We start from the raw sequence: 14,297 nt of genomic DNA on the forward strand, positions 1-14,297 counted from the left end.
TAGGAGTTGGGACGTTGTGATATGCCAGTTGATCCGCGGCGTGGATGTTTTCTCTCCACTAGCTCTACTGCACGTGCCGCTCCAGCCTCGTCGCTCCCCTCACCCCACCCCTCCATCACCACCTCACCTCCGCCATCACTAACTCAAGACTCATACTTAACTAGTTATGCTGACGTGGTGACATGGTTCACCGGTCTGCTTCTGTGGAAGGTAATTCATCCATCTCAGGCTATCCGACTATGTCCTGCCCTGTTAGGTCATGCTATTTTCCCCGTCTTTCGGCGAGTACAGAAGCGGGAAATACTCCAGGGCGTGGCATAGGATCCCGGCCTTGCGAGCTGAAAAGAGCTCACACCTCTTCCTCCCTTGCGTCCTACTATTACCTATGCTGCATGCGAGTGAATGCATGCAGACAACAGCTTTGCATATCGATCCAGTAATGCAACGGAATCATATGCGCCATGGCAACGTCGCTCCATATCTTCCTAACCGAATATTCGTACTAATAGATAACTTCCGTGGCGCCATCGCTCTGGAACGAAGGTGATAAACTCATGATAATGGATCATCCATGAGGCAACTCTCCATTCCTGCAGGCCTTCTTCAAGCCTTCTTCAAGCCTTCTTCAACGCTTCGTCCAGTTTGAAATCCCGTTCTACCCGGGAGCCTCGTTCATAAGTCCTGCTCTTTTTCCATTTAATATTCCTCGTTCGCTAAGTCAATCGCTTGGTCAAACGCTTCTTGTCTTGTAACGATGTCCATACCCGTACATGCATAGTGTCTTAATGTTTAAATCAAAATGAAGAGACCTTGGAATTATTTTATACCGGTATGGGTTGCGGTGGCACATTTCGCTGCCAATTCCGCCGGGGAAGGTTTGTCTTGACGCACCGAATGCCTTGCTTCATGCTGAACCCTATAGGATTCAATTCGAGTTCGTCCGAGCCTACTTCAGCAGAGCTCTTGAATGGCGAAAACCACCCGCCTTTTCCCCCGCCCTTTCACCCGCCCTTTCCCCCGCCTAAAGACTGCAAACACTGTCCTATCAAATCCACTGAGACCTGTACTGTTACGGAGAAACTTCCCGGAAAGACTGTGACTACAACCTGTACTGTCACGGAGACACGTCCTGGAACGACCACTACATTGACCGACCGGACAACGACAACACTGACTCTACCGGGTTCGAACGACACCGTCACCAGAAGTACGACGATTACTCTGCCGGGTTCGAACATTGCTATCACTCAGACTGTCACTGAAACCAAGAGCACCACCGAGACCAAGAACATCACCCAGACCACCACCGAGACCGGGAAGACCACCATCACACTACCTGGAGAGAAAACCACTACTACTATCACGACAACCTCCACTGTTCCCGGCTCCAATTCTACAAGCACCACCACGTCTTTCATTCCGACAACTAGTACGAGAAGCCTGTCATTCACCACCACTGAAATCTCCACTGTTCCTGGCCGTAATTTCACAACGACGATCACGTCTTTTATTTCGACGACTAGCACGACTAGCTTGTCCGTTACCGTTACTGAAACATCAACTACCACTGCTGCCGGGTCCACTACTACTGCTGCCGGGTCTACGGCGACCGTCACGACCAGTTTATCCGTTACCGTCACAGATACGTCAACTACCACTGCTGCCGGGTCCACGGCGACAGTGACCTCAACATCGTTGGTGCCAGGAGCTAGCTTGACAACCACAATCACAAATACCAATACGGAGACAATCACCTTGACCGATAGTGCATCGGCCACTCGCACAATCACCTTGACCGATAGTGCATCAGCGACGCGCACAATCACCTTGACCGATAGTGCATCAGCGACGCGCACAATCACCTTGACCGATAGTGCATCAGCGACGCGCACAATCACCTTGACCGATAGTGCATCAGCGACGCGCACAATCACCTTGACCGATAGTGCATCGGCCACGCGCACGATCACCTTGACGAGTAGTGCACCGGCCACGACGACAAGCACGATCACCGTTACGACAACGCTAAGTGAGTCATCTAGTGCGGGTGTGTCTTCAACTCCTGTTGCACCTTCGTCCTCCCCTTTGCCTTCGGGCTCCAGCTCCAACAGCTCAGGAGGTATGATCCCCCGGGGACATGGAACCCTAGTTCAGTTGTCATTCCCTATCTTTTGTCACCGCATCGCTGGCTTACCCTTGTTTTTTTCTTTCTCATCTTCCCTTTTTGTACCCATCTCAAAATCCCGTTGGAGACCTCTTCGGTGAATGTCTTTGGTGGCCTTGCTTCAACCCACAATTCCGGCTCACAAACTCGATTTTTCAAGTAATCCTAAGTGCGCACTCTGACGGTTTTAATACAGGCACCCCTACATCGACTCCTACCTTGGCTCCTACACTTACTCCTTCATCGTCGAGTGGGACATGTGCGAGCGATTGCCAAGTGGGCGTGACCGCCACCGTTCTCGTAAGTATGAGAAGACTCTAGCAGTGTATGTTCTAGGCTAACTTGGAAAGACATACCCCACCGCGGTTGTTCAAACCACGGCCACGGTCCCAACGGCAGCGATTGATGTAATTGTGACCGAGCTTGCCGATGGTTCTCGAGCCACGAGCACTTCGGTTCGCCAGATAGGAACACCCACTCCAGAGCCAGCGCTCACATGGGAGACACTTGGCTTCACATTGTGAGCAACTCTCTTCTCCTCAAATCTGACGGCAGCTGACTGTTTAGGACCTACCCGACAACCTATCTCTATTTCACAGAATTCTACCATACGTTCCTCGCCACCCAGGCCGGAGCAACCGATTGCGCCACAACGGTTGAGGCTCTTACACTGCCAGAAGCCGTTGAAACGTCATCTCTCCTATTCCCCACGGAAGCGATTCCTACCGATGGAGCTCCAGCCCCCCCGGCGCTGGTCGACTACCTGAACTCTCTTCCCACCATCATTGAGCAGCTCGGCGGCAATCCGATCAGCTCTGGGTGTGATCCAGCCAATGGCTCTCCGATCACGGAAACAACCGGCCCATCGGTAAGATACACGAGGACAGTCGAAGAGGGAGCCACCGTGACGGGGATCACAACCACCATTCCGGCTGCTGAAGCTGCTCTCTCGGCGGCGAGCAGCGTTCAAGGAACCACCTTCACTCCGGCTCCGGCTCCCGCGCCGACCCAGACGCCTATTCATTCAGAGTCATCTCTGCGCCGCTCTGTCAATCCTTTTACGAGAACATCGACGGCTCGCCCTGCCTCGTTTACTGGGGCTGCGGTTGGTCCTATGACGGCAGCGCTGTTGGGCGCGGAGAGGCTTGTCGTCGGAATCGTTGCGTTGGGCGTTTTCTAATCATGACTTTAATGGATGGAGTCTTTTTCCAGGCTTCTCTTCGGGAAGCATTCTCCAGACTTCACTTTCGGCGCAATTTCATAATCAAAACTGGTGCCTTGATGCCTTAGGCAACTGCGCAGGCGTGTGGGAACCCCGTGAACAGAGTCCGGTCAGTTTTGATATATTTGTGTTTCAGGTTGATTCCAGAGACCTGTGCTTCCCCATCACGACGCGTTGGATATTTCGTACGGACTATCCGTACCGACGGAGGTATTATTAGCGTCCGCGTGAGTGGTACTATCGAAAATATTGTTACCAACTTGCGCCCTGTGCACTGTCCACGCGAAATTAGTAAATTACATCCATCACAACTCCCAAAGTTCGGGGTTGGATTGGTTCTAGACTCTAGAGGCAGTCCGGCCGTGCAAGCGATGAATCCTTCGATAGTCATACTTTGCAAATGAGTCGATGCTATTCATAACGCGTGAGGCGACCCTTCTTTCTTTCGTTCCCTTCGGTTCACTTTGCTTCATTCTACTTGACCCCCAAAGTTGTCCCTGCGTTGGAGTCTACCTGCGCCGACGTGTATCCGTACCTACGTTGAACTATATCCCCGGCCTTGCAGATTCATATTGTCGTTCTCTCCTCAAGTTTTAGTTTGGTTATACTACTTTCAAACAATGATGTTGTCGAGAAGCGTTATTATTTCCGTCCTCGCGGCTGTGGCTGTCGCAGCAGCTGTTGATGAATTTGCAACGCTGGTCGACCTCTTTCCGCCAGACATCTCGATAGGCGCCTCAATCGTCGGCTCAGACGATTCCGCAACAACCTACGGTAATCAGCCTATCTAGCCAAGCCTGTTCTCTAGCTAACCGTAGCCAGTGGTTGCCTGCGCAACTTTCCCCGCCCCCAATAATGTTCAGGCGGACAAATCTGCCTGCAGTGAATTCGGCACCGTCACGATGACACAGGGTCCCGAGACCTTTCACTATGCGACGGCGACGGTCATTACGGAACTCAATCCCCCTGCAACAGTTACTGCCGACCTCGACTGCTCCTTCGCTGGAACCGTTTCCGCTGTCTGTACGCAGGTGGTGGACGGTATTCCACCATTGCCCACGGAACTGTCGGAGTTGCAGGCCCAGTTGGCCGTGTTCCCCATGACGACGACTCTTACTGGCGACGAGATGCCTCCGCTCGTGCCGGTGACGATCACGGCTGGGGGGTCGGGTCAAGGCCAGGCGTCGGAGCATTCAATGTCGAGCGGGATGGACCATGCTACCATGTCGAGCGGGATGGATCATGCGACAATGTCAGGGGGGGGCGGCAGACCGGGCACCACGAATAATGGAACCTCTGGACCGGCGCAAACCGGTGGTCCTCCTTCACCAACCGGTGCTGGGACGACGCAATCTGGCTCCGCGAATAAGGCATGGGGTTCGGGTGCGGGAGTCGGAGTGGCAGGTGTTTTGGCGGCAATCTTTGCATTGTAATGCAGAGGGACATATTTCAATCAACCTGGATAATATTAGCGAGCTAGCACTTACATGCGTTTCCGTAAATTTCGAACGATTGAGCCCTCTAACGTGACGAACATATTCGATGGGAAGTTAGAATGCCATATACCCTTCGCATAGGATAATGAATGAGGTAGAAATACTAAGGTTTTTGACTAATTACAACCACTTCACAATTCCAACCTCAATGGCTCCGATCACGCGACTCTACAGCACGATCCTCCTCGCCATCGTCCTCAGCTCTCTGCCCAGGGGCCACCTATACTACTAAGTGCGAGGATTGCCGAATTGCAATCGCCCGGACCTTATGCGCATCCAGAGCTATAATTCCGCGATGCGCAAGTCAACATAAATATCACCCATCTATGATAGAGCAGCCAGCCCAAAGAGCACAATTGGGTTGCTAAAGTCCGAAGAAAACCAGGTTGGCGGCCCAGATAGAGCTGGATTAGTACATCAAAATATGCATCCAAGACCTAAATGCCCGAGAGGTAGAAATATTATGCGCATTCGACATCTAGACATCAAACACCCCCCCTTGGGCGACCCGGATCTCAACCAAATCCACCCTCCATCCCTCCCACCGCTTCAACCCTCTCTTAATCTCCTTAATCCGCTCTAGGCGTTTCTTCGCCTCCTCTTCCTGCGCCTGCCTAAACGCGTCCTCATCGAACTCAAAATCGCCATCGTCGCTCAGCAGTCCGAGACTCTGTTTCCGCGGTTGCTGCGACGCGCCGGCACTGGATAGTCGTCGCACCGACTGCCCGGTAAAGGCGGAAATGCCGGAGTTGATGACATCGGTGAAGGTGCTGCCGGCGCGGCTTCCGCCTCTCCCACGAGGCATCAAGGAACTTCGGCGCCCGGGTGGCATGCCGTCGGGGGACAGGTCGACATCGTCGAACACCGCGTGTTCCATGCCGGGTTGCAGCTCTTTCCGCCGGTCTCGCCACACCCCGCGACGCAGATCGAAGTTCTCCGCTTCCAGTTCGCGGATCTGCGTTTCCAGTTTGCGTCGCTCTTCATCCTCAAGTTCAGCTACGTCGTCCCCATCGTCGTGGCCTTCAAGCGCACCGGCCTTTTTGAGTCGAACGACTTGATCGGTCAACCGCGCCACTTGGGTTCGGAGGTCGCGTGCTTCCCGTTCGGTGGCTGCGGTCTCCCGCATGCGAGATTGGGTCCGCGCGTCGGCTTCTCGATGCAACGTTGTCAACGTTTCCACTTTCTTCTCGAGCGTCTCGGCCCGTTTGCCTGCTTCTTCCGCCCGACGAGTCGAGGCATCTTTCTCCGTTTCAAGTTGGGCAATGCGAGTTTCAAGCGAACTCTTGGAAGTTCCTTCCTTCAGGGCCCGATCCGAGGCACGAGCGAGGTTTTGTTTAAGGTCAGCCAGTTCCAGGGAGGTGCTCGAAGCGTTGGATTCTGCTTTCTGGACCGAAGACTCGAGCGCAGTGATCTGCATGGCTTGGGACGTGATCGTATTTTGAGAGGAGGTCAGCTGGTTGTTGAGAGAAGAAATCTCCAGCTCGAGCGACTCAATTGTGGATGATTTGGAATCCAACTGTGCTTGTAAATCGGAGCTATCGGCATTGGACGGGCTGTTGCTACTGACGCGACGCTTTGCGGCAGACTGCAACTGGGTGTTCTGACGTTGCAACGAGGCGACCTCAGCTTTCTACGCGGATCGTTAGCATCGCAATTGATGTACCGCAGAGCAAACCTGCATACCAGCTCTTCAATTTGTTTGGAAAACTGCTCCGCCTGATCTGCCTTGGACTTAATTTCCGCCCCATCTGCATGAGCCTCCCTCAACTCTTCGAGTTCATCCTGCACCTTCTTCACCTTGTCGCTGTTCTCTCGCGCCTCCGCCACCAATTTCTTGTTCTCTTGCTCGAGCTGCTCAATTCGCTGGACTTGCTTCCGATATATATCTTGGACATCATCTGCCGGACTTGTGACTTGGGTTGGAGACTTCAATGCCGTGGGAGATGTCGGCCCGTGCCCTCCCCGAAAGGCCTCGGATCGCATTTTGGACTGTATCGACTGAGAAGGCTGTCTACCATGAGAAGCTTTGGGTTTCTTTTCGGGAGAATCCGTGGTCGTCTCTTCGGCAACTTGTTCCTCATCTTTGATGGAATCCGCCGCAGGTGTTTCAGTGTCAGCCGATTCATTCGCAGTTGCGTCTTCAGCGGTTTTGGATGGTTCTGGTTTGCCGTCTTTCTTTGCTTCCGCTTTTTTGACCTTGCCTTCATTTTGTTTCTTGAGTTGGCCATACTGGACGAGAACGGATTAGTGAACGTACGTCAATGTGGATTCAGGGGGCTTACCCGCTTTTTGGCGGCGGCCAACCGCTCGGCTTTCGCCTTATCTTCAGCTTCCGGCATTTGGAAGGATATAAGGCCTCGTGCTCAAAAGAAAGAAGGTGACGTGGGGTAGATTGGCTGGTGAAGGGCGCAAAGGAGGTGGGTTCAAGGGATAGATTCCAGGAAACAATAACTTAAGGAGGCGGATGATCAGAGATATTTGGCCAATTAAGGAACAATGGCGTTACCTCAGGGTCTCTCCAATTGCAACTGATAAAGGATCGAACGGGTAGATATCAACGTGAGTTTAATAGCTTCGTGATGTATTCCGTACGTGGCTCATACTATGCAGCTCTTCTGTCACGATGTTGTCTCCATCATCGTGTCCACTACTCCACCAAACTCGAAATCACGTGCACACGCGTAGTCGTGAAGGTGTGGCGTATGTGGCGTTCCAGATTCCAAGCGAATTTCAGTCACGTGCAGACGTGCAGTGGCATCTGATGATCCACAACTCCACGCCGTCACGACTCCACGCCACGACTTCACAAGACACCTGACGCGCATCCCCAGTCGTCTCATCTCAATCACACGCGCCGTTCTCTTTCTTTTAAGTTTGGGAGATTTCCTCCTTTCTATTTTCAAGTTATCTTCAAATCTATTTGTATCGGATTCCTCTCCTTGGTTACTCCTCCCCAATTTCCGTCTAAACATGGCTTCCGAGTCATCAGAGGACAAGGAAATCGTCTTGACTGCCGGACCCAATGTGGCCTTCCTGAATCATTCTCAAGATACTCTGTTGAAGCAATTGCCTCCTGACGTGGATAATAAGCCTTTGGTACGCCAGAAAAGGCGAAGGACGAGGTCAGTATCTCAAGTTTCGCGTCATTCGTACGCGTTTTGCACGCGTCTCTGGATGTCGTTACCTGAACTCCTTCCATCAATCCCGACATGTTCCACAGCAGCTCTAGTCTTCTCTTATGGGTAGCGTTTGTTTTCCTTCCATACCACCTTACTACTCTGATTGTTCTGCGGCTTGGATATGGAAGGATGGACTTGGATATGGAGGCACCGAGCTGGTGCGGGGCAATGGACGGACGAGCCAGACTTCCATGTTTTGTTCTTGAATGCCACCAGATATCTCCAGAGAACAGCTCTAACCCACATTATAGTCCTAGCGACCAAAAGGTCCTCGAAGATGAGTACCAACGGAACCCAAAGCCTGATCGAGCCACCCGTACCGCGTTGGCGCAAAAGGTAGCATTAGGCCAGAAGGAACTTCAGGTACACGACGAACTTCCATGAACCGGTTACATCAGCACCCCTGACATTCGACCATTCAGATTTGGTTTCAAAACCGTCGTCAGAGTGATCGTCGCCGCTCTCGGCCAATACCGGACGACGAAAAGTCGTCCAACATTTCCCTCCACAGCGAGTCGGATCGCTCGTCAGATCTCCCACCCTCATGTTCTTCGGAAAGCGAAGATATGGAGCAAGTATCACCGACCAATCTCCAGTCCAACACGGAAGTGGGAATCGCGTCCGAACGCGTAACAGACGGTGGAGAAGAGAGAAGAGAATTCTATGAGCAAGATACGGAGCAAAGTCTAGGCACTACGAACGTGGAACCAGGTCTGAAAGAAGAATCCCAAGACTCATTGGCACATCCATCATTGCTTTCCTCGGTGTCTTTTGACAGTTTGGCGACCATTCCGAGTTCCCAAGAACAGCCGTCTCAGGAAACTCAAAAACACAAGCCTGGATATATTGCAAACCGTCGGGGTGCTTCCTTTCTTCAACAGGAACGGGCGTATGACGTGTCCCAGCAATCTTCTACATTGGAGCCGGAAGCCTCATCCAACGAGGCCAACGGCGATGAGGAATCTCAAAAGCAGCGCTCTAGAGTCCTCCAGCGCTCTACAAGTCTACGCCTTTCGACGACCGCCGACGGACAGGCTCGAATCATCGACGAAAACAACCCTTCCCCTTCCCCATCCCCACCCCGAGTTACCCCACCCAATCTTCCCTCGTCAACCAGCTTCACCGATCCTCCAATCCGTCCTCCCCAACTTCGCCGCAGCCTGAGCGCCGCCAGCCCCTCCATCCCATCTCCCTTCCCCACGGATTCTACCACCCGAAAGCTCACCCGTACCGAGTCCGGACACGGCCGGTCCCGCGATTCCCGTGCCTGGACATTCTGGTGCGACGCCGAAGAACGCTCCTCGTTGCAAACCCAGGCACAGGCCGAGAGCAGCGGCTCGGCGGCGTCGGCGATCGGTCTGATCCGCGAACGGCGGAGGACGGCGGAAGTGCGTGAGAAACAGGCCGCGCAGAAAGCCGCGTCGCGGAAGCGTGGGTTGGCGGAATCGGGGTCGCAGGGGCAGAACAAGCGGTCGAAGACCTCGTCGGATGCTCGTCCGGGGTTACAGCGTTCCCAGTCTTCGGTTTCCAGGCTGCAGTCCTCGGGAACTCGGGTCCTTGGCCCCAAAGCTGGGGCCACAAACATTACTCCATCGGCATCGCGCGCCAACGCGGGCAAAGACGGCAAGAAACTGGCGAAGCCAGGTGAGATTCAGATATACGCTCTCGACGACTCCGACGGAGACAAGGAGAACTGGGTTCCTGGGACCCGCATCGCCGCGCCGCGACATCCGAACTCCCAGCCGCACGCCCCAAGCTTCGGCGCGCATCCGCTGGGGGAGAATCTGCGTGAAGTGAGTGAGGCGGTCGGGTTCGGAACGCCGGCAGCGAAGAAAGCGAGGAACGGCAGCTTCAGTGCGGGCTCGAGCGCGAGCGAAGAGGTCGATCGACCGCTTAGTGTTGGGAGTGGGGATGATCTGGATTGTGTGGAGGGGTTGTTGAAGTTGCGAGGTGGGACTTGGGTATAGGCAGCATGTCGGCTTGGACCAGATTGGTCCCTTACTTTTCTTGCTTTTCGCCTGGTGGTACGAGTTGCGTCTAGATCCTTTCGATCGATTTTGCCGGTGTTTTGTTACGATGAGGTCATGAGGTTTGTGTCGGGACAGCATATGAAGGGATGATGCGCAGCATTGGTGTCAAGTACCATTATTTGGGGCTACTTATGGTTTCTGGCGTTTCATAGTCCATGTCTGTGTAACTTCTCACTTTGGGACTCTGATAGACGATCACTGCATGTCCATTACAAAGAAATTGCAATGAGAGCTTTCCCTGTTGACGTAGATGTATCCTAGAAAATACTCAATCCACCCCCTGCAGGGGGCCTCCAGGACCGCTCGGAAGAATTAAACCAAGTACTCCGTAGCATCTCATTACATAGTACTCATGAAGTGGCGATGTGAAGAAGCCCATAAAGGCCTGGAAGGGTTTAGGATGGTTGCTTGAGTGATGCTAAATTTGGACTAGCGTTCCTAATTAGGCTTAGCTGCAACACAGTTCACTTACTGTTGACTTCGTCCACCTTCCGGACTGTCGGGCTGCTCCTGACATCTTCACCAATTCTTCCAACGCACTGTGCGAGACGTGAGAGTGCTCCACGATCCGTTTGCCAAATCATCCTATTGTCCTTCATTCATATACTCTCGTTATTCTCTCCACCGCCTCTCCACCCCTTCGCAACCCCTTTCGTTCATCGCGCTACAATCCCTCTCGACTCCGGAACCATAGTCACACCCCAACCCGAGCGCTTCAGCGCCTCAAGTCATCCAAAATGGGTTTCGGCGACTTCACGACACTATGCGAGAAGACGGGACTCCCGCTGTGCACGTTGATCGGACCGCCGTCGAAGATCTCCACCTCGGCCGGGATCCAAGCCACCTGCTACTCGCGATCCATCGAACTGGCCAACACAGTGATATTCCAGGGCGCCAATGACTTCATGCATATCCTGGCGTTGATCATGACCTCGATCATGATCATTCATGTGCGGTCGAAGTTTACCGCAGTCGGTATGTGTGTTGTGCCATGATCTTGGCCGCCTGCTACGAGTCTCCGTTTGCGAGGCTATACGAAGTGGAATCAAATGCTGACTGTACCCAGGACGAAAGGAAATCACCACATTCTTTTACTTCTACATGCTCCTCACGGTCGCCTCCCTCGTCCTTGACTCCGGTGTCGTCCCTCCTGGGTCCGAAGCGTACGCATACTTCTCCGCGGTTCAGAATGGACTGACTTCCGCGCTTTGCACATGCCTCCTCATCAACGGCTTCGTCGGATTCCAACTCTACGAAGACGGCACCACGCTATCCGTATGGACCCTCCGAGCGGTCTCCATGATCTTCTTCGCCTTGTCTTTCTTCATTTCGCTCGCCACGTTCAAGGAATGGTCGGGCATGGGTCCCGAGAAAACCATCGGGCTGTTTATCGTGCTCTACCTGGTTAACGGCATCTTCCTCGTGATCTACGCATTGATGCAGGTGCTCCTGGTCGTCAACACCCTGCAAGATCGCTGGCCTCTCGGCGATATCGCCTTTGGAATCTTCTTTTTCGTCATCGGGCAGGTCATCCTATATGTCTTCAGCGACAAAATCTGCGACAACGTTCAACATTACCTTGACGGACTGTTCTTCGCGACAATCTGCAATCTATTGGCAGTCATGATGGTCTACAAAGTAAGGTCCCTCTCCTTTCCGGTTGCGCTAAAGCTGACGTCGTCCGCAGTACTGGGATTCTATCACGAAGGAGGATCTAGAATTTTCCGTCGGAACAAAAATGAACAACTGGGAGGTGAAAGAGCTCCTCCCCGAAGACGAGCGACGAACCACCATCTATCAAGATGGCAACAACTCGGAATACTCCACCAGCCTATACCAACAGCCCGTCCAGCGTCGGAGCTCCGGCTATGGAGGAGGAGGGTTTGCTTATTAATTTATGTCTAGGTTGTGGGCAGTGCGGATTTCCTTGGTCTAATAATACATGGCATGATCGCATTGCGGTGGCGTTCAGGTATTGCTTAGCATGATTTTCTTTGGTTGTTGGTACTTGGACCTGCGTAGCACTGGAAAGGTTAATGGAGTTCGGACCGGGACGATACAAGAATGCCGGGCGAATTGCGCATTGAAAGGTTTTCATGAACATTCTCGACTATTATGAAGTCATATTTCATTCCCATCAGATCCCTGCATCGATATCGAAGTTCTTCGTGTCGTATATCCTCAACTACGTCCAATCATCCATATAATATTTACTCCCGCTCCTTCCGTCCCCTTGAATGCCTCGAGTCAGTTTCACGAGTCAAAAATACCAGGCTTTCTGCTACCACTAATAATGAATGGCTTTGCTCTGAACTATGAATGCTCCGTTTATCCAAAAACCATTCCCATTCAGGAGTGGATAAAGGCTTTGTTTCCAAGGGCAATGGAACATCCAGCATATATATGAAGTATTCGTGGTCCTCAGATGATGAACCGGACCTCACTAAATCCCATTGATTACAGTTTACGAATTGTTGCACCCAGATCTGACCGACAAAATGGGCGGCTTCATCCCCGAAGTGGAGACGGACTGGTCCCAAGATCTCAGTGGTGACAATCGTTCCAGCAACACGGACACTTCAGCGGTGGATCTCATCGCCATGGTTCGGCATCCTGAGAGGATTGCGAATAATTGTACCCGCGTCGGCCCAATTGTCGAATGGGTCGGCGAGGAGCTGGCCGTCCACGATATGATAAATTCCATTGTCACTGCCCAGAACTCCGACGAAATCCCAAATCTGTTCATCGACCTAGAAGGCTCCGATGGGGAAGGCGAAAGTATCGCCCCCATGCAAATCCTCATCTGCACGATTAACACAGTGTATCTCGTCGATACCCTTCACCTGAAAATTGCTGCCTTCGATACCCCCGGGGGCACGGGTGAGACCCTCCGGTCCCTCCTCGCGAACGCAGAGTTCAAGAAGGCGTTCTGGGACCATTGGTTCCCGTTCGCGATCCACGACGTCGCTATGCGCGGTGTGGATGTTATCCAGGTGATGGCCCTGGAGACGGGGATTGGGTTGAAGGGCGGGGTGGTTGGGTTTGCTCATGCGCGCAAGGACTTGAACATATGTGGTGGGTGCAAAGAACGCTTCTCGAAGATCAAAGCTAATGGCGCGGCTAAGTTTAAAGTATAGGTATCTCCCAAAGATGAGCCCTCTTCTAAGGACGAGCCCGCTTCTGAGGACGAGCCCGCTTCCAAGGGCGAGCCCGCTTCCAAAGATGAGGCTCCCCCCAGCGAATCGTGAGCTACTGAAATCTAGTCTGAGAGACCACTCTCCCAAACTTTGCGAGACTACGCATGGGTAGACGTCGCGCTCCTCCCGGCACTACACCGGAAGTTCCAAAGAGAATCGACAATCATAGCATGCACAACGAACGAACGCTTGACGAGCTGAAGGTCGCAATGGAAGAGGCGACGCAAGACTGTCTCGATCTTGTGCACTAACAGGATGTAGACTGGAACCACACAAAATTCATGACTGCATGGCCTCAGCAATTTCCTCTTTTGCTCTTATACCGACGATTGTCTGCGAAGAGAGCACAGCGAGGCGAACGAGTGGGATTATGATCCGGTTTACTACTCTGTGGAGACCACCGTTGCTGTGGAGGCCAATCACGCCACCGACGACTATCCCGACGAAGACAATCCCAACGAAAACAACCCCGGGGAAAACAATACTGATGAAGACAATCCCGACGAAGACAATCCCGCCGACGAGGACAGCCCGAGCGACAAGACCAGTCCCGCTGAAGAGGACAAAACCGCCGAGCAAGGTGAGGGCACCGAAGAACCTACTCCCACCGAGGAGGCTAACTCCATCCCAGGAGCTAGTCTCCCCAAGAACTCCGGTTCCCGCAAGCGAGCCGCTGCCTTTATATGAGAAAACTCGCCATTCGTGGAAAGTCCACCAGGCCTATGCCCGGGGATGGAGACTCTTAAGCTAGTATCTCGAGCACACGGCGGGCCTGGAATCGTCTGAAACGAAGAATGTTAGGCCGTAGTGGGAAGATCACCGAGGCGAAGCCTTAGAAACTAGAAAGCTGGGGTTGCTTGCGATTTTGGCGTTCGGGCGTACAATAGAATTAGGAAGAATGTGATTGCTTTCTTATAAGCCACTAGGGAGTAATTTGAAGTGAAGAATATCGGTGATGATCGATTGACTTCCGATAGAGTCTTGTTCACAGTTGCGGTTTCAATATGAT

The 14,297-nt window shown here is 52.8% G+C and overlaps 8 protein-coding genes across 8 annotated transcripts; 7 read left to right on the forward strand and 1 right to left on the reverse strand.

The window, feature by feature from the left end:
• The first annotated feature begins 181 nt into the window (after positions 1 to 181).
• Positions 182 to 689, forward strand: P152DRAFT_242992 (uncharacterized protein). Its single transcript, XM_033674640.1, has one exon. It carries the CDS (start codon positions 260 to 262, stop codon positions 545 to 547), a length of 288 nt encoding a protein of 95 aa, XP_033536667.1. The 5' UTR covers positions 182 to 259; the 3' UTR covers positions 548 to 689.
• Positions 674 to 2,566, forward strand: P152DRAFT_242972 (uncharacterized protein). Its single transcript, XM_033674639.1, has 3 exons — positions 674 to 875; positions 923 to 2,464; positions 2,515 to 2,566. The coding sequence occupies exons 1-2, from the start codon at positions 800 to 802 to the stop codon at positions 2,263 to 2,265; spliced, it is 1,419 nt and encodes a 472-aa protein (XP_033536668.1). The 5' UTR covers positions 674 to 799; the 3' UTR covers positions 2,266 to 2,464; positions 2,515 to 2,566.
• Positions 2,567 to 4,006: 1,440 nt separating this feature from the next.
• P152DRAFT_471683 (uncharacterized protein) lies at positions 4,007 to 4,819 on the forward strand (the record flags this gene model as incomplete). Its single annotated transcript, XM_033681085.1, has 2 exons — positions 4,007 to 4,160; positions 4,209 to 4,819. 2 exons carry the CDS (start codon positions 4,007 to 4,009, stop codon positions 4,817 to 4,819), a joined length of 765 nt encoding a protein of 254 aa, XP_033536669.1.
• Positions 4,820 to 5,360: 541 nt separating this feature from the next.
• On the reverse strand, positions 5,361 to 7,000 carry P152DRAFT_391352 (uncharacterized protein; the record flags this gene model as incomplete). Its single annotated transcript, XM_033676090.1, has 2 exons — positions 5,361 to 6,512; positions 6,566 to 7,000. Coding segments are annotated over 2 exons (1,587 nt in total), but the record flags the coding sequence as incomplete, so codon positions are not given.
• A 688-nt stretch (positions 7,001 to 7,688) lies between these two features.
• On the forward strand, positions 7,689 to 10,391 carry P152DRAFT_456078 (uncharacterized protein). Its single transcript, XM_033678921.1, has 3 exons — positions 7,689 to 8,004; positions 8,313 to 8,424; positions 8,484 to 10,391. The coding sequence occupies exons 1-3, from the start codon at positions 7,853 to 7,855 to the stop codon at positions 10,026 to 10,028; spliced, it is 1,809 nt and encodes a 602-aa protein (XP_033536671.1). The 5' UTR covers positions 7,689 to 7,852; the 3' UTR covers positions 10,029 to 10,391.
• A 437-nt stretch (positions 10,392 to 10,828) lies between these two features.
• P152DRAFT_391994 (chitin synthase export chaperone) lies at positions 10,829 to 11,985 on the forward strand (the record flags this gene model as incomplete). Its single annotated transcript, XM_033676127.1, has 3 exons — positions 10,829 to 11,066; positions 11,158 to 11,729; positions 11,779 to 11,985. 3 exons carry the CDS (start codon positions 10,829 to 10,831, stop codon positions 11,983 to 11,985), a joined length of 1,017 nt encoding a protein of 338 aa, XP_033536672.1.
• A 407-nt stretch (positions 11,986 to 12,392) lies between these two features.
• Positions 12,393 to 13,399, forward strand: P152DRAFT_243023 (uncharacterized protein). Its single transcript, XM_033674641.1, has 2 exons — positions 12,393 to 13,166; positions 13,217 to 13,399. Exons 1-2 carry the CDS (start codon positions 12,590 to 12,592, stop codon positions 13,219 to 13,221), a joined length of 582 nt encoding a protein of 193 aa, XP_033536673.1. The 5' UTR covers positions 12,393 to 12,589; the 3' UTR covers positions 13,222 to 13,399.
• On the forward strand, positions 13,400 to 14,083 carry P152DRAFT_243041 (uncharacterized protein). The gene has a single exon (XM_033674642.1). The coding sequence runs from the start codon at positions 13,578 to 13,580 to the stop codon at positions 14,037 to 14,039; it is 462 nt and encodes a 153-aa protein (XP_033536674.1). The 5' UTR covers positions 13,400 to 13,577; the 3' UTR covers positions 14,040 to 14,083.
• The last annotated feature ends 214 nt before the right edge of the window (positions 14,084 to 14,297 follow it).

Source organism: Eremomyces bilateralis, assembly GCF_010015585.1.
Source record: "Eremomyces bilateralis CBS 781.70 unplaced genomic scaffold P152scaffold_4, whole genome shotgun sequence".
Taxonomy (NCBI): Eukaryota; Fungi; Ascomycota; class Dothideomycetes; order Eremomycetales; family Eremomycetaceae; genus Eremomyces; species Eremomyces bilateralis.

Coding starts and splice junctions, on each gene's coding strand:
- P152DRAFT_242992 (XM_033674640.1), top strand. CDS start 260: ATGCTATTTTCCCCGTCTTTCGGCGAGTACAGAAGCGGGAAATACTCC.
- P152DRAFT_242972 (XM_033674639.1), top strand. CDS start 800: ATGAAGAGACCTTGGAATTATTTTATACCGGTATGGGTTGCGGTGGCA. Junction 876..922: donor TGCCAATTCCGCCGGGGAAG/GTTTGTCTTGAC, acceptor TGAACCCTATAG/GATTCAATTCGAGTTCGTCC.
- P152DRAFT_456078 (XM_033678921.1), top strand. CDS start 7,853: ATGGCTTCCGAGTCATCAGAGGACAAGGAAATCGTCTTGACTGCCGGA. Junction 8,005..8,312: donor CAGAAAAGGCGAAGGACGAG/GTCAGTATCTCA, acceptor CCCACATTATAG/TCCTAGCGACCAAAAGGTCC. Junction 8,425..8,483: donor TAGGCCAGAAGGAACTTCAG/GTACACGACGAA, acceptor TCGACCATTCAG/ATTTGGTTTCAAAACCGTCG.
- P152DRAFT_243023 (XM_033674641.1), top strand. CDS start 12,590: ATGGGCGGCTTCATCCCCGAAGTGGAGACGGACTGGTCCCAAGATCTC.
- P152DRAFT_243041 (XM_033674642.1), top strand. CDS start 13,578: ATGGCCTCAGCAATTTCCTCTTTTGCTCTTATACCGACGATTGTCTGC.